Source organism: Dermochelys coriacea, chromosome 3, assembly GCF_009764565.3.
Source record: "Dermochelys coriacea isolate rDerCor1 chromosome 3, rDerCor1.pri.v4, whole genome shotgun sequence".
NCBI classification, from domain to species: domain Eukaryota; kingdom Metazoa; phylum Chordata; order Testudines; family Dermochelyidae; genus Dermochelys; species Dermochelys coriacea.
Window position 1 is genome coordinate 199,126,712 of NC_050070.1, and position 19,689 is coordinate 199,146,400.

At 39.0% G+C, this 19,689-nt stretch overlaps 2 protein-coding genes across 8 annotated transcripts in view; one reads left to right on the forward strand and one right to left on the reverse strand.

The window, feature by feature from the left end:
• Position 1: 1 nt before the first annotated feature.
• Positions 2 to 19,683, reverse strand: NDUFAF5 (NADH:ubiquinone oxidoreductase complex assembly factor 5). 6 transcript variants are annotated; one of them, XM_043512083.1, is made up of 11 exons: positions 19,465 to 19,683; positions 17,812 to 17,852; positions 16,129 to 16,192; positions 13,467 to 13,514; positions 13,251 to 13,354; positions 12,835 to 12,874; positions 10,258 to 10,455; positions 8,027 to 8,087; positions 6,917 to 7,000; positions 6,448 to 6,530; positions 2 to 3,223 (listed from the first exon to the last, which is right to left on the reverse strand). In XM_043512083.1, the coding sequence occupies exons 1-11, from the start codon at positions 19,681 to 19,683 to the stop codon at positions 3,200 to 3,202; spliced, it is 966 nt and encodes a 321-aa protein (XP_043368018.1). In that variant the 3' UTR covers positions 2 to 3,199. The 6 variants fall into 6 exon arrangements, with proteins under 6 accessions (XP_043368018.1, XP_038249667.1, XP_038249668.1 ...); XM_038393739.2 differs by lacking the exon at positions 2 to 3,223 and adding an exon at positions 6,054 to 6,282; XM_038393740.2 differs by lacking the exon at positions 2 to 3,223 and adding an exon at positions 6,054 to 6,282 and having other exon boundaries at positions 19,487 to 19,609.
• Positions 19,130 to 19,689, forward strand: part of ESF1 (ESF1 nucleolar pre-rRNA processing protein homolog) — a 60,451-nt gene continuing 59,891 nt past the window's right edge. The window contains exon 1 of one of the 2 annotated variants that reach the window (XM_043512070.1): positions 19,130 to 19,476. The gene's annotated coding sequence lies outside the window, so the exon portion shown is untranslated. The remainder of the gene's footprint in view (positions 19,477 to 19,689) is intronic. The other variant, XM_043512068.1, reaches the window with a different exon arrangement.

The window sequence follows — 19,689 nt, forward strand, 5'->3', positions numbered from 1 at the left end:
AGAGAGGGAAAAGTCTAGACTATATATCAGAATTTTTATTTAGTCAGAGCCTTCTTGATTGCTGGACTGGTCAAAATATTCAATAGCATAAGAAAATGAACTGAATACCAAATAGATCTTTTCCTTCTCAAATGGAAAGGAAAGAAAAAGGGCAGACAGCAAGGAATATCCTGATAGATAGCAATGAATTGCAACTGGGTTAACCAGTTCAAATTCAAGTGTACCCTAATTCTCTAATGACATGAAATGTACCTGATAAGCGTCATGCAAAGTGTCAAAGAAAAGCTCATGGTTCACCTACCACATAATGTAGGTGCAAGCAATTGATGGAAAGTTATGGACATAAACTAAAATTATCATTGTTAAGATGAGTGTGTCAGCCAGACTGGAATTACCCCACTGTTAGAATGGAATGTGGTTCCCCACGGAGGAGTTATTTCCAAAGTTCTTTGAAAGACAATGAGAATTTATTTGCATACTGCGTGAACAGACCCATAAAACTAACAAGAGAGAGAGACAAACCTCACACTATCACAGTGGGGAAGGAAATTGACAATCACATGTCTAATTTTCATTCAATTGTACTGGAGGAATCAAGAACTAAAAAATTTGCATTTTAGCAGACAACTACTCCAGCAGGGAAGAAGTAGCATGCCACTTCCTTCAAAACAGTCTGCATTGTTGCCTACCTCACAAGCTACAAACACACTTTTATCTGGAGGTATCCTTCAGAAGAATCCATTTCAAAGGTTCATAGGACTATAAAATAGAGGGGCCAAGAAACCCCTAGTTATCTTTCACCTCAGAAGATGAAGGTACCAGCCTTTTGATTTTGGAGGATAGACCCTGAATCAGGAGTTTGGTCAGCAATCTTGATGGAAACGTGGTGAGGATTTTACCTTGAACCAAGTCTCGCTTGTTAAGTTTAGTTACCAGAATACACTTTATCTTTATTTCTCTTGCAACCATTTCTGAGTTTAATCCTTGTACTCACTTAATCACTCTCTTTATAATAAACTTTTTTATTTTTAATCAAAACCAATCCAGTACTACGTTTGAACTGGTTGGTAACCTTAGTTAAAGCAACAAACTGTTGAATATTGACTTTTTGAAGGAAAAAAGACCATTGACAGTCCTCTGATAGTTCCAGGACAGGGCTGAACATTTCAGAACACATGTTTTTGAGGAAATTGGGGGCTGGGGTAGTGTGGAATCCCTTACCAGTTGTTAACCAAGTCTGGTGGAGACCAGTGGAAGTCTGTGGTATTGCAGGCAGGCACCAGGATCCAAACTGTTGGCCTAGGGCTGCCCAGTATGTAGACATAGTGCATGCTTGTTGTTGACTGTGGGCATTCCGGGCAGAGAGCTACAGTAGCAATGCATTGTGAGGCACTCCGACTTACAGGGTAAGAGGTGAGTCTTCACTAGTCTGGATTGCACCCCAGCCTCTGACAGTTTCCTAAGGGCTTGACCTTGTATTTCCTGTACGCCATCAACTCCCCCTGACTTTAAAGGAGAATTTCGGATGCACAAGGAATGTGAGGTCATATGCTTAAGTTACTAATTTAAAATGCAATGCCTCATATGCCATGATCTTCCCCTATTCCAGTAAGCTTAGATAAAACTCTACCTACATGTTTTCTGTGCAAAACACTGCACAATCATGCCTATCGGTCATAGTTGTCAGATCTTGATCTTCTTTGTATGTATTTCCTCTTTAAGAGGTTCTTATTACACTTGTATTTTGATTTTGGACTGCTTTAGTCTTCGACAAAGCCGGAAGTAATCATCTTGCAGCATGCATTTTGCTTTATCTTGTGCCTGAACTTAAAAAAAAGCAGCTTTCATACATTAAGTAAAGGATCTAGTCTTATAAGAAAAGACACATTGTCACCCTAACAACTGCTTGGAATTTAAGGCATTTATTTTGCAACAGCTGATTTTTTTTAAAAAGTATTTAAACAGCTCTCAATTATACCTAGCCTGGGAAATTGCACATCACATTTTGGCTAAATGTGGTTTGAAAGAACTAAGATAAAAGACTTAAACCCTAAACATGGAGATGATTAATACTGAAAGTTTAATACAGTTCTAACTACAGACGTGTCTGTCTGTATCGTATTTAAAAATTCAAAAGTAAAAGTATTAGTTTGCAGGGGTATGCTGAAATATAGGTCACAAACTAGTAAACCAGTATTATAATGGGGAGTATATTTTTCTTTTTTAAAGGAAAAGAGATAAATTGAACCCATTGAAGTTTTCAGTTCTCTTCATTAACAGAACCTAGAACACCCTGAAGCTGAAACATCAGAGGAAATGTTAGGTAAGCAAAATATAATCACCCAAATTAGAATTTGGGCAGAAGAGCAGAATTTGCCCCTTTACCATTTCAAGAAGTGTCATGCTCAGAGCTTAATATTGCAGTACTGTTTTTTTTTTGCACTTTATCACTACTGCTAACACTATACATACTTAAGCCCTGAACCAAAAACCACTTACGTGCATGCTTCATTATCCCATCATTTGAATGTGACTACTCGCGTGCTTCAAGTTAATTAAACACAGGCAGGGCAAAGGCTATACGCTGAATGTTCATTAATGAACGAAAACAACAAGGATGGCTGCCCCTCAAACCATTAATGAATAAGTCATCACTAATCACCTTTTTGGTGTAATACTGCAGAAGTTAGAGAAGATTCTGCTGAGATAAACTCCTGTGTTGGTACTTTCTTCATTAGGGGTGCTAGCAACCTCAATCTTAAGCCAGGGAAGGAAGTGGGAAAGTTTTACCTTCGACTTCCATGAAAGCAGGATCTGGTTCATTAACATATCCTTGCTCCCATACCACTTGAAAACCCAATATACAAGGCTTTTTTACCTGAAGATTTTATAAAGCAGACCCTGCTCTTAAGTTTGTAAGGTGAATGTTAGCGACATGAATTGCTAAATCATGTAATGTGACTAGTATGAGGAAGTTAAAGTATTGTTTATTAAGTTTTTAAATATACAAGCAAACAGCAGGACCAATCTCCTGCCTTCCACCTTATAAAGATCCTGTGCAGCACCTACTTATTCTTCCCTACACCTGTAACTCCCAGCCTCCTCCCAAGTTAGGTGCTCTATCTGTAGTCTCTCGTCCATGCATTAGGAAGGGAAACAAATCTGCAGTTTCTCTGTCCAGCAATGCCCATTTTTCCTATTACCCGTGGCACATTCTTCTTCTCTGCAAAGGAAAGAAAGAGAGAGAGGAAGTTTCTAATGTTTCAGTTCTCTCCTACCCAAGTGCTGATTTAGTGGTAGATGAACCAGGCACAGCAGCAACTTTCCTAATTAACATTTCCACACATTACTCTTCATTCTCTCTAGTCATTTCACACCTAACCAGTCATAACCAGGAGTCACAGTGCTTGAGAAGAAACACAAAGCAAAAATTTAGAAAAAATAAATATACAGTACATGCAATTAATGAAAAAAATCTACATTTGGGAAAACACGTGTTCCTTTCAGTCTGAGTGCATTGTTAATTATAAGATAAAGAGAAACCCAAGACTTTAGAAAATAGGATGGTTTTTCAATTCTATTTGAAGGTTTCTTTATATGCAGGGTAGACAAACAGTTATGACTTTATTGCTTGGAGTAAGTTGTACCATTCTGCCAAACTCCACCTACTGGATTATTTTATTACAACAGGCACAATAAAACAGGGTACGTCTACAATAAAAACTTAAGTCAACCCATATTAGGAGCAATTACTGCAGTGGTGCATGTCCACACTACCCTCCTGGGGAGATGCAAGTCCTCACCAAGAGTGCTTCTGCCAACCTAAAAGCAGCATGGGAGAGCTGAGAGCCCCATCTCTCAGCTCTGTTGGCAGCTCTCTGCCAGGAGCCCAGCTGCCCACAGGCTCCCGGAGCATCTCGCCTCTGTTCCCTGCCAGATGGGCATGGAGGGACGCCACCTAGGGCTTCTTGTCCCTGGGGAGTGGGGTCCAGCTGTCCCGGACTTTCAGCCTCCTGCTCCTCCCTACCCCCCACTCTCCTGAAGCTGTGAAATTGATGAGAGCGCTAACAACCGCTGTAAGTAACACAACATTTACACAGACGCTGTCACCCTATGTCTCCCATGGAGGTGCTTATGGCAGTATAGTAGGGGACTTACATGGGCAGAACAAGGCTGTAGTGTAGACACTGACAGAATTAAGTCGACGTAAGCTGCCTTACCACAACCTAACTGTGTAGCATAGACCAGGACTGAGTTAAGATGTGCTGACAGCACAATGTCCAACTTTTGCAATGCAATCTAAGGCTGAGAAACTAAATATAAAAAGCCTGAAATTAGGTCAGCCACACTGTGCGAAAATATTTGGGATTACTGCTAATCCTGTTCCCGTGTACTATCCTGTACCTGTAATATAGCAAAGATGTTGCTGTAAAAAATGCAATGAAATACAGAATGCCAGTGCACTTTAGCATTTGTTGTCAGATTTCTTTGGTTTGTTATTGTTTCTTGCAATATGACCAGAAAGGACAAAATCCAGCTTTGTATTGTCAGGAAGAAACAAGGATTTTATTACCTATAAAAAGCACCTAGTTTATGCTCTGTCTTCCATTTTCTATTACCAGAAAGCCCATGTGGTGCTATTTAGAAACCTGAAAAAGATCTTTATGCTTTTTGACAACTGGCTACCACGTATGCAGACTTTAATCAAATTCCTTTGCGGTCAAATACTACAGGATATAGCATTAAAGGGCTTAGCACCTTGAGGGGAGTTAGAAAAGGGCAGGAACAGTTATTTAACAAATACCAGCTCTAAAATGACTATCTGCTGGTTGCTCGGGGTTCTGGATTCCAAAATAAAGGCGGATGTCTGATAGGCAACTGTTTCCTCATTGGCACACTTTTTAAAGTAAGCAGGCATAAAGTAGTTACGTTAGATAGTAGAGGCCAGACACTGCAAGCTGCCCAGAAAAATGCTTATTAACTCAAACAAGATGTTCCTCCTTCCTGATGTCAGTGATATTACTCAGTCAAGGAGAGAGAAGTTTCTGTCTATGAGAGAGAAACACAAGAGACTTCTTGTCTTCCAGCCCTCACTTTAGGATTCATCTCATGAAACTAGACTCTCCACAAATCTAATTTAGTGTTGATGAATACTTATTCCATCGTTACTAACTAAAGAGCTAGTGTACTTCACTTATGGACTAGTATGTTTTCTATATTGGTTCCACCACATTGACTCTAATAGAATGTTGCATAAGCTCCCTAGGCTGAATAACCCTGTTGTCAGGCTACCACCTTGGTACTGTCCTTGCCCTTGATGTGATGTTTGGGGTATCTTGAACATTACTGTAGGTGATGCATCTTTCCCTCATCTTTTCTTTAAAGCACTAGAATGCAAGTCAGTATGGAGACAAATAGCATTGCCATGCCTCATTGATGTAGTGTTGCTCAAATAATTAAGTAAAGAATTAGGCTCCAATGATTACATTTCCTGGGTCCTTTCACTCAATGCACACCATGGATCACTGTTGCTAAAAATAATGATCTCACAGAAACTGTTTAGTTGTACATACTTTGAAGAAAGATACTTAGCTGAGCTCTTCAGCAAGGTATTTTCTCTCACAAGTATGGTTTCCTTCACTTCTCTTTACATGCAGGTCAAACATGAGAATTTCAACACTTGATGGCCAAGTGTTTTTACCCATATTTTGAGGCGCCCAAAGGAAAAAAAAAACCAGATCTTCAGACTACTTTTATATTAAATTGGATCTGTGTATTTGCAGATTTTTTTCCCTATTAGTTCAGTTGAAATTCCTGTTCACCACCCCAGGCAGATGCTCTCTTGAATATCATATCATTAGTCCCAGAGTACACAAATGCTAACAAAAAGTAACCCCCTATGGAGCAATCCTTAGCACCGAAATGATGAAGACAGACATTACATCTGAAAACTATCAGTTACCAAAAAAGAAGTTTCACCCTTCTATTAATGTGTTGATAACATCTTCCGATAGAAATTTTAATGGATACTATGTTGTTCTCTTACTGATATGCACTGAACAAAATATAAACCGAGTCCTATAACTACTTTATTAGCTCTTCAAAGTGACATAACAGGAGAAATCTGACAACTGTAGAATATCTGCAATGCAAAGTTCCATAAAAGATCCAGTACAATTGTAGCCATTGGATGAACTACTTTTTCTCTCCTGAAATAAATTCATTTATTTTTGCCAGATCGCCAAATGACACTGTTGCAGAACCTCTCCGGGCAGGTCTTGCCTGAAAAAAAACACAAACAAAGGACTCATCTTTATGTTCAGAACAAAATCACACCAGCCTTTAAAAAAAGCCCCTTCGTTGCTTAGAACTAAAAAAGGTGCTCTCTTATGAAATATGGGAGTTATTGACATTCAAGCATAAAGCAACAGATAGGCTTCATGTTACCTGAGACTCTTGGAATTTCCAGCCTATCATGTAATATATCTGAAACGTAGCCGGTACTGAACCATCATTACTTCCATACATTTCTATTAAAAAGAGAAATGGGTTTATATACATTGAAGAATTAAGTATGAAATGTTGAATCTGACAATAGTTTTTGCTGAAAGCAACTATACATTTTTAAAAAGCTATTTTTACTGTGAGGAAAGGGAGACCCTTAAAATTTTGGTTGTAATAAGGGACAGAAGACAAGATGAGATCCCAACCATACAAAATGTGAATCTATTTCAAATCTACTGTAATTACTATTAAAAAGTTATTACTAAAATAAATGGTACTTTTGTGTTAAAAAACAGAAAACTACATTGTGTCTTAGATAAGAAAGGTCAAAGAAAAAAGTAACATGGAAAAAAAGATATGTTCATAGAACCAATGAAGGCTAAAAAGGTAGTTATTAAATGTGTACTTTTACCTTGATATATTGCCGCAGCTGCCAACATGGTTTCTCTGTGTAGGATAGGTTTCCTATTCCAAGAACAGTTACTCTCTCCCATACCTAAAAATATGTTTCAGCTTTAAAAAAAGAAGATACAGCTTACACCATCAGTTTGAAATTTCATGTGTAAATCACACATTTATATTAAGTCAATAGAGGCAGAATCCTCCCAAGTTTTACCATAGAACGGTACAGCATACAGAGATTTGATTGAAGGGAACATCTACTTTACATTGCAAAAATGCAAAAGCCTTGCACAGCTTTTATTACAATTTATGGTTTATAAAGTTAGCCATTTCACTATATTATCTTCCAGAAGACTTATTCTGTTAAGTATTGGTCTTGATTTTTTTAAATAAGCAAGTTAGCTTATTTCCAGAATTTGAATACTGATGCTTAAGCCTACCCCCTCCATTATTATTTATAGATTTTTTAAAAAAAAGAATACTAAACAGACGAATAAAATGACTATATAGAGCATGGGTGGGCAAACTTTTTGGCCCGAGGACCACATCAGGGTGCGAAACTGTATGGAGGGCTGGGTAGGGAAGGCTGTGCCCCCCAAACAGACTATTTTATTTTTGAATGCAGTTTTTTTTTTTTTTTTACATAATTCTACATTTGAAAATTCAACTTTCATGATAAAGAGATTACACTATAGTACTTGTATTAGGTGAACTGAAAAATATGATTTCTTTTGTTTTTTTACAGTGCAAATATTTGTAATCAAAAATAAATATAAAGTAAGCACTGTACACTTGGTATTCTATGTTATAATTAAAATCAATATATTTGAAAATGTGGAAAACATAGAATATAATTTATTTAAATACACTGTATTACTGTTTAATTGCTTGACAGCCCTAATATGTAAATTCAGACATTCCAAGGCTAGAATGAATAATTCTTCCTAGTCAAGAACTTCACAATTCTCAGATAACAGGAGAACTTTTCAGTAAAGGTTTAGCTGGAGTTAACAAACAGGCACAACCTCTAGCCTCTCCAAATCCTACCACATTTTGCTGTATTTAGCCAATCAAGATTTTGAACAGTAACCTACATGCTATTTCTGAAAAATGTACTTGCCTTGCAAATCTTCCATGACCTCAAACATCCCTGGATAGTTGACTTGAATTTCATCAGTATCCTAAAAAATGTTTAATTCAAGTGTATAAGTAACTAAAGCAAAACAAGAGATTGCTCTATAAAAAAAAAAAATTTGCAAAAATATACAACTTGTTTTACTACTTGTCTCCCGTTAATGCAATATAATCACACTAAGAAAAACACACTACACATGGATAGCCAGTCTACATTCCTACAGAAATATATTTAGTAACTCAAGATGAATCACCAAATTCAGATTAAAGTGCCATTATAAGCAAAAATGACAGGTTTCAGAGTAGCAGCCGCGTTAGTCTGTATTCGCAAAAAGAAAAGGAGTACTTGTGGCACCTTAGAGACTAACAAATTTATTTGAACATAAGCTTTCGTGAGCTACAGCTCACTTCATCGGATGCACCTTCCTATAAGCAAAAAGGAAGAAAAAAATGGCAATTGACCATTAGTGTCTTACATTTTTACTAGTAGGGTTGCAGTTCTCAAAAAAGTTGTGTAGACCAGAAGCTAACCAAGCCAAGCCCTGCTGGACCTCTAGGTGCAAAAGCACCACCTCAGCTGATATCAGTAAATTATAATGGTGCTGAGATCAGAGGAAGGCTAAAGTAGCCAGGTGTCAAAACTAAAGGATTTTATATAAACAAGTTGAATTGTAAATAGAAATAAAGAGGCAAGCAATTCAGTGCTGCCAAATTCTGAAGCAGCTGATGCTGTGGTCTACAAGGGAAGCAATGGATTATTGCCCCTTGTAATGCACAATGAAGAGATGGATGACAGAAGGGAGTTTCACATCCTAAAGGAAACACTGCAATCTACCTATTGATTTTAAAACGGTATAAGCCACTCTACTACCCAAAATATAGAGTATCCAGAACTACTCTGACACATCAAACCCCTTTTGCAACAGGAATACACAGTCCACCAAATGGAGATGTCAGTCTCCATAAACTACAAGAGTTGTTTTACACTGCCCAAGTAAAAGACCACCTTCTGCAAGTCCACTTCCATGTACAGGGTTTTAAACATCCGTGAAAGTACATGAATATTCCAATCTCTATGTACCCAAAGTTTAAACATTTTGAATACAATTTCTTTTGTGGTCCATATTCCTAATACCAGTGCGTAACAGTCCTGTCATGAACAGCAATAGATCTAACACGTTTATTATTCTTCAATGCATTATTAAATTAAAATTATAGCAAGGTTCAATACAAGTTCAGTCAAGATACTTTTCATACAGAACACACAGTACTTAATTACAATACATCTACATTGCTAAGGCAAATGAGCAATTGACTTAAACCAGAACTGTGGGTTCCCACATCTCTGAATAATCAGGCCACTTAGTTAGGCACCTATGTCCATATTTAAACACCTCAAACATGTAAATTGAAAATATTTACCTCAATTAATGTTAAAGAAAGAAAAGGTTTAGTTCGTTGTAAAGCTCAAGGCATGTAGTACACAGTTTAGCAACAATTATGAAGCAGCTTTAGGAGTCTGGGCACAATTGTAGTTTTGTGACTGACTATCAACTAGGCCATATCTAGTATGCCTAGTAAATGCACTCATTTAATTAATATGCTTATATGTATTTCTTTAGTTCCATAAAAACATTAAGGCGTTTTGGACAGTTAATTTCAAGGTGAGTATTACAAGTTCATGTGGTTTGTCATTCACCAACTTAAGTTTTTTATTTGCACCTATCACTGTTGTAACAAGTTTTCACCTAATACCACCTTATGACATGTATTACTGCTAGTCTCAGCACCTATTTGATCTATGGAGCTAGAAATATAAAGAGGGAAAATCACTATCACCTTAGCTATGACATCCATCTCTGATTTAGTCAAGTCAGACTTCCTTGTTAGCAAAGTTAAGAGCCAACCATTTATGCTTAAGACAGAACCAATTCATCTTCTCCACTGCAATTTCCTAAAACTTTGAAACCATGAACACAGATCAACAGTACATTTCTCTATTAGTTTCCATGAAGATAACCTGCCTTTGCTAAAGGATCATGCTGTCTCTCCCATGGAGATATGCCATGCCCAGGTTATTTGCTCTATTCCCTCCCTATTGAAAGGCTAATTCAAACAAACCAACATCCTTTATCCTAGAACCCAGGGAGTTTAGTATTATTCATTGGCACCACCATTAATCTTCCAAACTGTTCCACTCCTCATATTGATAATTACCACAGTCAATGTATTAAAGCCAGCTCTTCCCAGCAGATGTCCTAAGTCAGTGACATCAGCGAAGGGAGATACATGTGGCGAGAATCCTCCTTCTCTTTCCAGTTCTGCTAGCTGCAAAGAGCAGCGAAGTTCATACAGAGTTTCTCCTCCAAACATGGCACCAATAAATACTCCATCTGGCTTAAGGACTTGATGAATCTATAATACAGAAAATCTGCTTAATATTAAAGGTCTGCAAATATTATTATTTGGTACAAAGTTCTTAAAAATTTCCTTTTTGCCTCTACAGAAAGGATGAAGCACTAAGATCGCTGAAACAATTGACAGGTTTCAGAGTAGCAGCCGTGTTAGTCTGTATTCGCAAAAAGAAAAGGAGGACTTGTGGCACCTCAGAGACTAAAATTTATTAGAGCATAAGCTTTCGTGAGCTACAGCTCACTTCATCAGATGCATTGTGAGCTGTAGCTCACGAAAGCTTATGCTCTAATTTGTTAGTCTCTAAGGTGCCACAAGTACTCCTTTTCTTGAAACAATTGAGTATCTCTTCCCCTTACTTTCCAGCACTTGAAGAATTAGGGTTAAAGAAACAAGAAGCTAAAAGTTGGATGTTTTATTTCTGTTGGAGGTTCCACTTTTAGTTCATTTTATATAGGAAATGTAAAAATACTTGGTAAGACTAGATAAAATAAATGGAAGTTTTTGTTGTAATCAATTCAATCTGCTGTCTGAACTCAGCAGTAATCCGCATCTGTAAGATACCTTAATCAAATTTATCACACACTATACCAAACATTCATTCAACACATTTTTTTTTTAAATTGCTGCAATAGTAGAATGCAACTAAGTGAAATTTAATACCAGATGATGATTCAGGGCCCAGTCCAACTCCCACTGATTTTGAAAAGACAAGGCATTGTACTTTTAACTGACCATTTTCAAGCAAACACATCTGATTTTGTTTGCTGAAACATAAGTAATTGTGTACACAAGATGGATCTTAAGTGTGTACCTGGATTTCTGAGAAGAGTATCGGGTTCTATTAACGTAAGGAGGTCCTGCCAACGTTTTTAGCAGCATAACAGGCTATAAAATCTTCCATATTGAACCATTTTGCATTTGTGCCTCAGAGCAATTCCCAAGGAAACCAAGTACTACCAAATCATATTAAATTCAAAACATGCCTATGGATAGGCAAGACTATTTTATCTGCATGGAAAATTCTTAACAGACAAGAACAAATGCAGTTATTTACTTGTGAACAGAAAATACAGTAGGACAGGTTATGTATGTTTGCCATACTTTCCCAGAGGTGTATTATAAATAGTTTGAATTTTAAGAGTTTAGGATAGAGAAGTTAAATTCCCTTACTTTCCTAAAGTGATTTTTGTTCTTGTGAATGAGTGACAAGTGGAGGAATTTATGGTAACAGTCTGTTCTTAGACCATGTAGTAGTACAACCATCTCTGATCCAGTGAAACCCCTAGGTTGAAAGAACATTTTAACACTCGAATTCTTGAGCCCCTCTTGTGAGAGTGCCAACAAGCTTCATAAGTATTTTGCTAAGCATAGAAAACTGTCCACTATGAATGGACAAATAAAATAAGGAAGGTAAACAGATAATCAGACTTATCAGATAGTAACTTTCAGTCACCACATGCCTCACATGAATTCCAACTAATGTCATCAAGGTAAAAAGGCTCTTAACTGATACCTATTCCTTGAATGATCCAGTTCTGATTAAACAGATAATTTATATAAAATACGTAAGTGATCTGACTTACAAAGTAATGTACAATGCAAGATAGTGGGGGAATTAGTAGTATTTAATCAGCCAAGATGTGTTATTCTGTGCTAATGTTGAGACATTTGATCAGCTAGTTAGCAGACAACACCATTCAGTAACTATCATCAAGTATATGTGGGTAAGTGTAAGAAATTAGCTGGAAATCCATTACTTTAAGCCATTGGTCCAAAAGTTACACAGTAGGAAGTGAGTCATAAAGCACAAGCAGCTTTTAACTGAAGAAAATTCCTTTTTATCTAGCTGCAACTTGAAAGAGATTCTGATGTAAGAAATGCTTCTGCATGGAAAATTGTTGCAATCTAAGAAAGTTAAATATAACATAGTATGTTTTATCAACTGCTTTGAGACTGGAATGTGTGTACAAGTTATGTTATATGTTTGGTTATCACTCAGTAAGACGTGTGTCATTCGGATTAACCCGTGGAAATCTTAGCAAGGTATCAAAACCAATATGGAAACATCAATTCACAGCTGTTAATTTTGTCATCACAGGTATTTAAACCCTTATCAATACAAAGTATGTGAAGAGTGGTGTCATTTCTTTTCTAGTTAATATCTCATAGTAGCAGAATTAATGAGGGACAACAACAAAATGGGTGGACAGTATTAAAATCATATTTAATCAGACTTCTAGGGATATGACCAAAAATATTTCAACACAAGCTGTCCACACATATCTTAGAAATAAGCAAAAGAGGAAGGAAGTACACATGAGAAGTAACTGCAAACCAAAATTTGTTCTGATTACTGGTAACAGCAACAGTTTTTCTTACCTCTCTAAAAGCTCTAGGAAGGTCATTCACCCAATGCAAACTAAAATACAAAGTGTACATTTTATTAAGATTTAAGTGGTGAATAAAATTTGAGTAAAGGCAAGTAATTGTCACAGCAAAAAAACATTTCAGAAGCCAAAGCAAAGAACTATCATCAACTCCTCCCCAATAAAAGTTTTTAATGTAATTCTACAAGTTGTCAAATATCTGCATAACAAATTTAATAGTATTCTAAGAATGACTACATTCATATACAGTACTATCAAAGATCTTTAAGACTACAAAATGCTTGACTGTAGAAATACCATTCAAATGCCATTGCCTAGTTAAACCCTTTATCTTCTTTCCCAAGATCATCACTATCCCCTTATCCGATTTTACAAACATTAAACTTTAGTGAAATGATTAATACAAACCTTAAACTGCTAACAACAAGATCAAATGTGTCTTCTTTGAAGGGAAGGAATTCTTCATCAGCTACAACACTGACAGTGGGGATTTCAGTTTCCATAGTATTTTTCTAAGTCAGAATAAATACATAGAATTTCAAACTGCATTTGATGCCATATTTCTTTTGTTTTTCAGTATTGTGGAATTAAAGCATGGCAGGCAGAAGTCAGATTGCTACTCACCAGAGCATTCTCTGCCATATCTACTTGCAAAAGTTTTTCAACTGTTTCCTGAAATAAGAAAAATCTGTCAAATATTTAGATTTATAAACCAACAAGAACAATCTCTTTGAACACTTTAGATATCTTACAAATATTTTAAATACAGTAAGTAAAGACAACCTCAAAAAAAAAAAATCAACTACGCATTCTTCCCACACCTTCCCCTCCAACAATGTTTGCTTCTTCAGCATCCCTCCTAATCAAGTCACACTGCCAAGCATATGTTAAGGTCAACAGATTTGTACTATTTCAGACTGGGGGGAGGGCATAATACAAATATAAAAAGCGCTCACAGAGGAAGCCTTGCCAGAGCCCCCACCTTATTCTGAGATAGGTCTATCTTAAGATCTCATCCATGGCAGTATGGCATGGAGAAAAAGTCTCAGGTAGGAAGGTTTGATAGGTTAATACCAACACCTTCAACTTCACCCAAAAACCCACAGGAAACCAAGTGCAGATCATGGAGCACTGACTGATACACATTCAGGGCAAGAAACTCCATTTATCAAGGAGGTGGTGGGGGGTTCTGCACTAGCTTTAGTTGCTGCAGAGTGTTATGGTGTATCCCAATGTGTGCATCATATCAATCTAGCCTTCAGATAACCAGAAAGTGCATTATGATGACAAAACACATTAAGAAAATTATAGTAAAGTACTGGAGAAAAAGTTAGTGTTGGGTGTCATGCTACTGTCAGCATAAAGAAAATCCAGGAATTATAGTTTTGAAGTCATTACAGATTTAATTTACACTATGCGCAGCTTTGATACTGTACACTGTTTTAGAATTTTTTACTTTAATCACTTTGTCTACTCCAAGTCAAGGTTAGTTTAATCTGCTACTTCAGAATCAGATGAATTAGCTTTAAAGCTTCTCTTTATGCCACTTCAGACTGAATGCATGTATGTTCTGTATACTATCACCAACTGAACTTATCTACTGAAAAGCACAATGTTGCCTCTGAAGAGTTAGTAATTTAGGAAGACAAGATATGTGAGGTAATATCTTTTTTGAACCAATTTTTGTTGGTGGAAGGTGGAAGCTTTTAAGCTACTCAGAGCTCTTCTTCTGGTCTGGGCTCTAAGCATGTACCTTCCATCAACAGCATTTGGGTCAATAAAAAATATTACCTCACCTATCTTGTCTCTAATATCCTGAGACCAACTTGGCAACAACACTGCAAACAACTGTGTAAGACAGTATTTTAAAGTATTTCATAAAAGGCTGGAATAAGAGACTACCAAAAAGAAAAAGATCCCCAGTTTATCTTACATGCTAAAATTTAATTATGGTCTTACTGGTTACTTTCCAGCAAGGAAGTCTAGATATGGGGGAGTGAGTAATAGGACCTTTCATCTTAAGAGCACCAGTTCAAGTCTGACCCAAGATGCTGTAAACCGTATGTTACCCTGATGATTCAGTGATCTGTGTGAAAGGAATCAGTGGACTCAGTTCCATTCATAAGGGGAAGATTCTTCACATCACAAAACCACTATTGCAATTGGTATCTTTGTTGGGAGTTTTAACTGAGGTGACAGTCTGAATTATCTAGCCTCCTGGGAAGTGATTGGGGGCAGGGGAGGCAAAGCATCAACCCCCACCCCGAGGCCACCAGCAGGAGCTGGTCCGTCTCCCCTTCAGGAGCCACAAACCCTGTAGGAACAGGCGGCCAAGCATGAGTTCCCCACCTTCCTGGGGATGGTGTGGCTTGGGCTTCAGCTCTGGGGTGGTAGACAGCAGTCTCTGGCCTTGTGACAGCAGGCTCCATCCCCTACCTGCAGGGCTTCGGACTCCAGCTCTGGGCTCACCCCCCGGCATGTCTCCCGACACCCACTGCCTCCTCCAGTCCCCAGCCTTGCAGCAGAATCCCAGGCTCAAAGCCTGAGCTCACCCCCCCATCACCCCTGATTCCCAATACCTCCCATCACCCTGGGCCCCTTACCCACCTCCCCATTCAGGGCTTAGTTTGTTCCCGTGCTTGCCAGGACTGAGTAACTCTGCTGTGAAAAGCGATATTGTTAAGATCACTTTTCACAGCAGACTCCCAACTACCTAGCAAGTCTGCTGTGAAAAATATTAACAAATAGACAAACTTCATTTTTCACAGTAGCAGACTTACTAGCTAGCAAGTCTTTTAAAAAAAAAAAAACCCACCAAAATAAGCAAAGCACCTTATTTGTATTTCTATTCTGTTTAGGTCCAGTAAAGAATAGACACAACTGTACATTATTTTTAATTGTTGAGACAGCAAAAACCCCCCACAACCCTACATAAATAAATTACAATGATTTGGACATGTGTATGTGCATATTTATTTGTTTTTCTTAAACTTAATTAAATATTTTAGGAAAAATTATCAGAGTGGGCACCAGCAAAAGTTGGTGGCTGCACTCTAAGGCCACCCAAAAATTTGTTGTGAGAACCCCTGGTCTAGTCTACATCTTTCATGGCAATACATTTTAGAGGTGGGGATGGGGGGTATCACACTCTCAACTGTGACTTAAGAATTAAGAAGCAACAAGTTACCCACAAGATATGGAAGAAATCTAAGTTTCATCTGTGAACAATACAGTATTACAAGAATGATTTGTACTATTTTTAGACACAAGCACAAACATACAGTACCTTGTTGAGATACTGAGCTATGTAGCCACTTCCACAACCAACATCCAAAGCAAGAGGGAACGTTCTAAGCAAAAGAATTTGTAAATTCCTTAGCATGCAAGTAAAACTACTATATTTCATAAATTTATGAAGTTCCAAATATCTTTTCTGACTAAATATGATTTCAATTAATGTCAATATAAACAGCTCAAAGTCATTTTCCTTTGGTGTATATTGCCCATATTTCCTTTAATGACACTTGATGCATGTAACTTGAGGTCTACTTTCCCCATTTATGACTGCATGTGTGTTTTCTTGCCACAATAATTCTAGAAAATAAAAATATTCAACTTCATTATATGTTCTCTTTACATCGACCATAAAAGATACGTTAAGTTTTTAACTTTAATTCAAGTTTCTATAGAACACTGGCTTCCAAAATAAGTGAAAATTTGAAAAGGACAGCAAGGACATCTCACACGATTTTAAAAATCCACTTTCTCACTTAACAGTAGCAAGCTTCTTCTGCCAATGGTGAGAGTATAAGCCATAAACTTCTGCAGAATTAAAATTTGTGAGCCAGTGTAAATCCATGTAGTGCTGACTTCCTGAATGGCAGACATATAGTTGCACTGCCTCTGCTTTTCACAGCTTTGTGATACAGCAGCAAAGCGCTATTTACATGTTCAGTTTAACTGCTACTACAGTAGAATCTCAGCTTTATGAACACCTTGGGAATGGAGGCTGTTCGTAATTCTGAAATGTTTGTAACTCTGAACAAAACGTTATGGCTGTTTTCAAATGTTTACAACTGAACATTTCCTTAGTACGGCTTTGAAATTTAACTATGCAGAAGAAAAATGTGGCTTTTAACATCTTAATTTAAATGCAACAAGCACAGAAAAAGTTTTGCCTTGTCAAATCTTTTTTTTAAAAAAACTTTTCCTTTATTATTTTAGTAGTTTACGTTTAACACAGTACTGTACTGCCCCACTCCCCCAAACTTTGCAGCAAGCTCATCTTTTTCTCCTGCCATTTGAACAGGGATGAAAGGGGAATGAGGGGGGAGAACTTCACATTCAGATATCTAATAGCCACAGATTGAAACAAAAGACTGGGCCCCCTATATAGCATTCAGAGACAGCACTCTAAAAGCAATCCCACCAATCTTCCCACTCCCACTTTGTGTGTGGGGCAGTGAGGAGGGCACAGATGCAGCAAGGGGAGACTAGGCTGATAACTAGGACATTGCCCCGGACCTTGCTCAGCTTCCCTAATAACCTGTGGCCAAAGGGAGTCTCGTAAGTTTGCCAGCTCTGATATTATGTAAATACTGAAATGCCTGAGAACTGAATTTTTACTAAAGGGACACTATAAATCTAAGACGACTTACAATTACTGTAACTGAAACATGAGAGGGAATATATATATATATATTTTTTTTTTACTCTGTATATTTAAGAGTATCTATCTATAGTCAACTTCACTGTTTCTCCTGAATATTCAACTTCTTTCCTTTCCCCAAATATGGGCCTTACACAACACAAAAATAAAATGTAAGAAAATATGTTGATTGAACCACAAAAATTAGCAAGGGACTCAGACAGATATAGTACTAGAATCTACTTTAACTCATGCCTTTAACTGTGTTGATTCCAGAGTCAAAAGATACTGGAGATCTCTCACTCAAGATCATTAACTTACCTGGCTATGTCAAACACCCGGTCTGCTACTCTGCCACCAACCTAGAGAATTGCAAGAGATTAAGATACAAGCATTATAAATGAGAATTAACCATTAGCTTCCCATCCCTGTTCTCCCTGAGGGTAGAAAGTTCTTTTTTTGTTAGCAGCGCAGGGTGGGGACAAAGGAGGAGGGGCTGCTGGAAGGTCAAATCACAGAATCCTGGGCCTGGTCTACACTAGAAAGTTGTCACAGTGAAGCTCACTTTTTTTCAGCACAGCCTTGCATGCATCCACACTTAATTTTGTTACCTACCAGCAGAACCCTCCACTTTTTCTGGCATAGTTGTATGCCATAGTTGTATAGTTCTATACAAGTAGAGTACCCATGTGGACATGCACAAACCTATACCAACATAAAGCAGTACACCTGCAATCCCACAACACAATATTCCCTTCAGGAGCAACCTGCCTGGTAGCACTTCCAGACTGTTCTGCTCAGGAGTCAAAGCTACCAGAAGTCTACCTCGCATTGTGGCACTCCCACAGGAGCAAGAATATCAGCAGCAACCTAGCAAAGGAAATAGCAAAACTCATTCTCCAGGCAGGAGTCTTAGTGCCTTGCAAAAGGGCAAGGGGAACAGAAGGCGAAGGAGAATGAGTTTTGGAGTTACCTGCCTGACCTGTGTCTTTTATGAACTGTGTGCTTTACAAAAAGAAAAGGAGTACTGATGACACCTTAGAGACTAACAAATTTATTAGAGCATAAGCTTTCGTGAGCTACAGCTCACTTCATCGGATGCATAATGCATAACCCTATACACTTAAAATACAAATGTAAAAGACCTTTAGTGCAGTAATATTGTATTTACAGGTTTCAGAGTAGCAGCCGTGTTAGTCTGTATTCGCAAAAAGAAAAGGAGTACTTGTGGCACCTTAGAGACTAACTAATTTATTAGAACATAAGCTTTCATGAGCTACAGCAGCCGATGAAGTGAGCTGTAGCTCACGAAAGCTTACGCTCTAATAAATTTGTTAGTCTCTAAGGTGTCACAAGTCCTCCTTTTCTTTTTGCGCCAGAGTATAAACCCAAACCTAGCACCCCTCTCAGCCTCATCTTCCCCACCCTCTCGAAAGAGGGGACAAGCACATGGGCGGAGAAAGCGTCTCGTTAAACAGACAAACAAACCAAAACCCCTTCCTATGGCGCAGGTCCGAACAGCAGCCCAAGGCCACGCGGGTAGCCACAGGGACGAGACAGGATGGACGAGAAGCGATTTCCTGCCGTCGACGCCGTGGGGGCTGCACGTAGGTGCGATTTGTTATTTGCCACCCTGCTCGGCGCTGCGGAAGCCGTTTGGCTGGGGACAGACACAACTTTTACCGGCTCAGCTGGGAGTGGCGGGAAGGCGCCGGGTCCCCCGCAGCAGGGGCGTCACCGCCTCCTCGCCTTGCCCCGCGGCAGGCCGAGGGGATGGCGGCGGGTCTCCGAAGGGAAGGGGCAGGAGGGGTCACGGTCCCACCGTCCCTCCCTGGCCGCAGAGCGAGCGGGCGGGGGCTGCTCCCCGCCCCTCTGTCCTCCGGAACCGGGGGGCGGCCGAGGGCCCGTCTCCTCTCTGCGCGGGGCGGGGCTGGGTCCCGCCGGGAGGAGCGGGAAGGGGGCGCCCGGCCTCACCTCCTCCCTCAGGTAATCGTACTTGGCGGGCTCGGGCCGCAGCGCCGCCCAGTTCTTCTGCTTCCGCTTCAGCTGTCGGTCAAAGGGGCTCCGGGCGCCGGAGCCTGGCGAGGCAGCGGCGGCTTCCCCGGACGCCACCCAGAAGCGACGGCACCAGCCGCCCGAGCTGGCCCGTAGGAGAAAGGAGCCGGGCTCCCTGAGAAGGGCGGCGGCCCTCATGGGGTG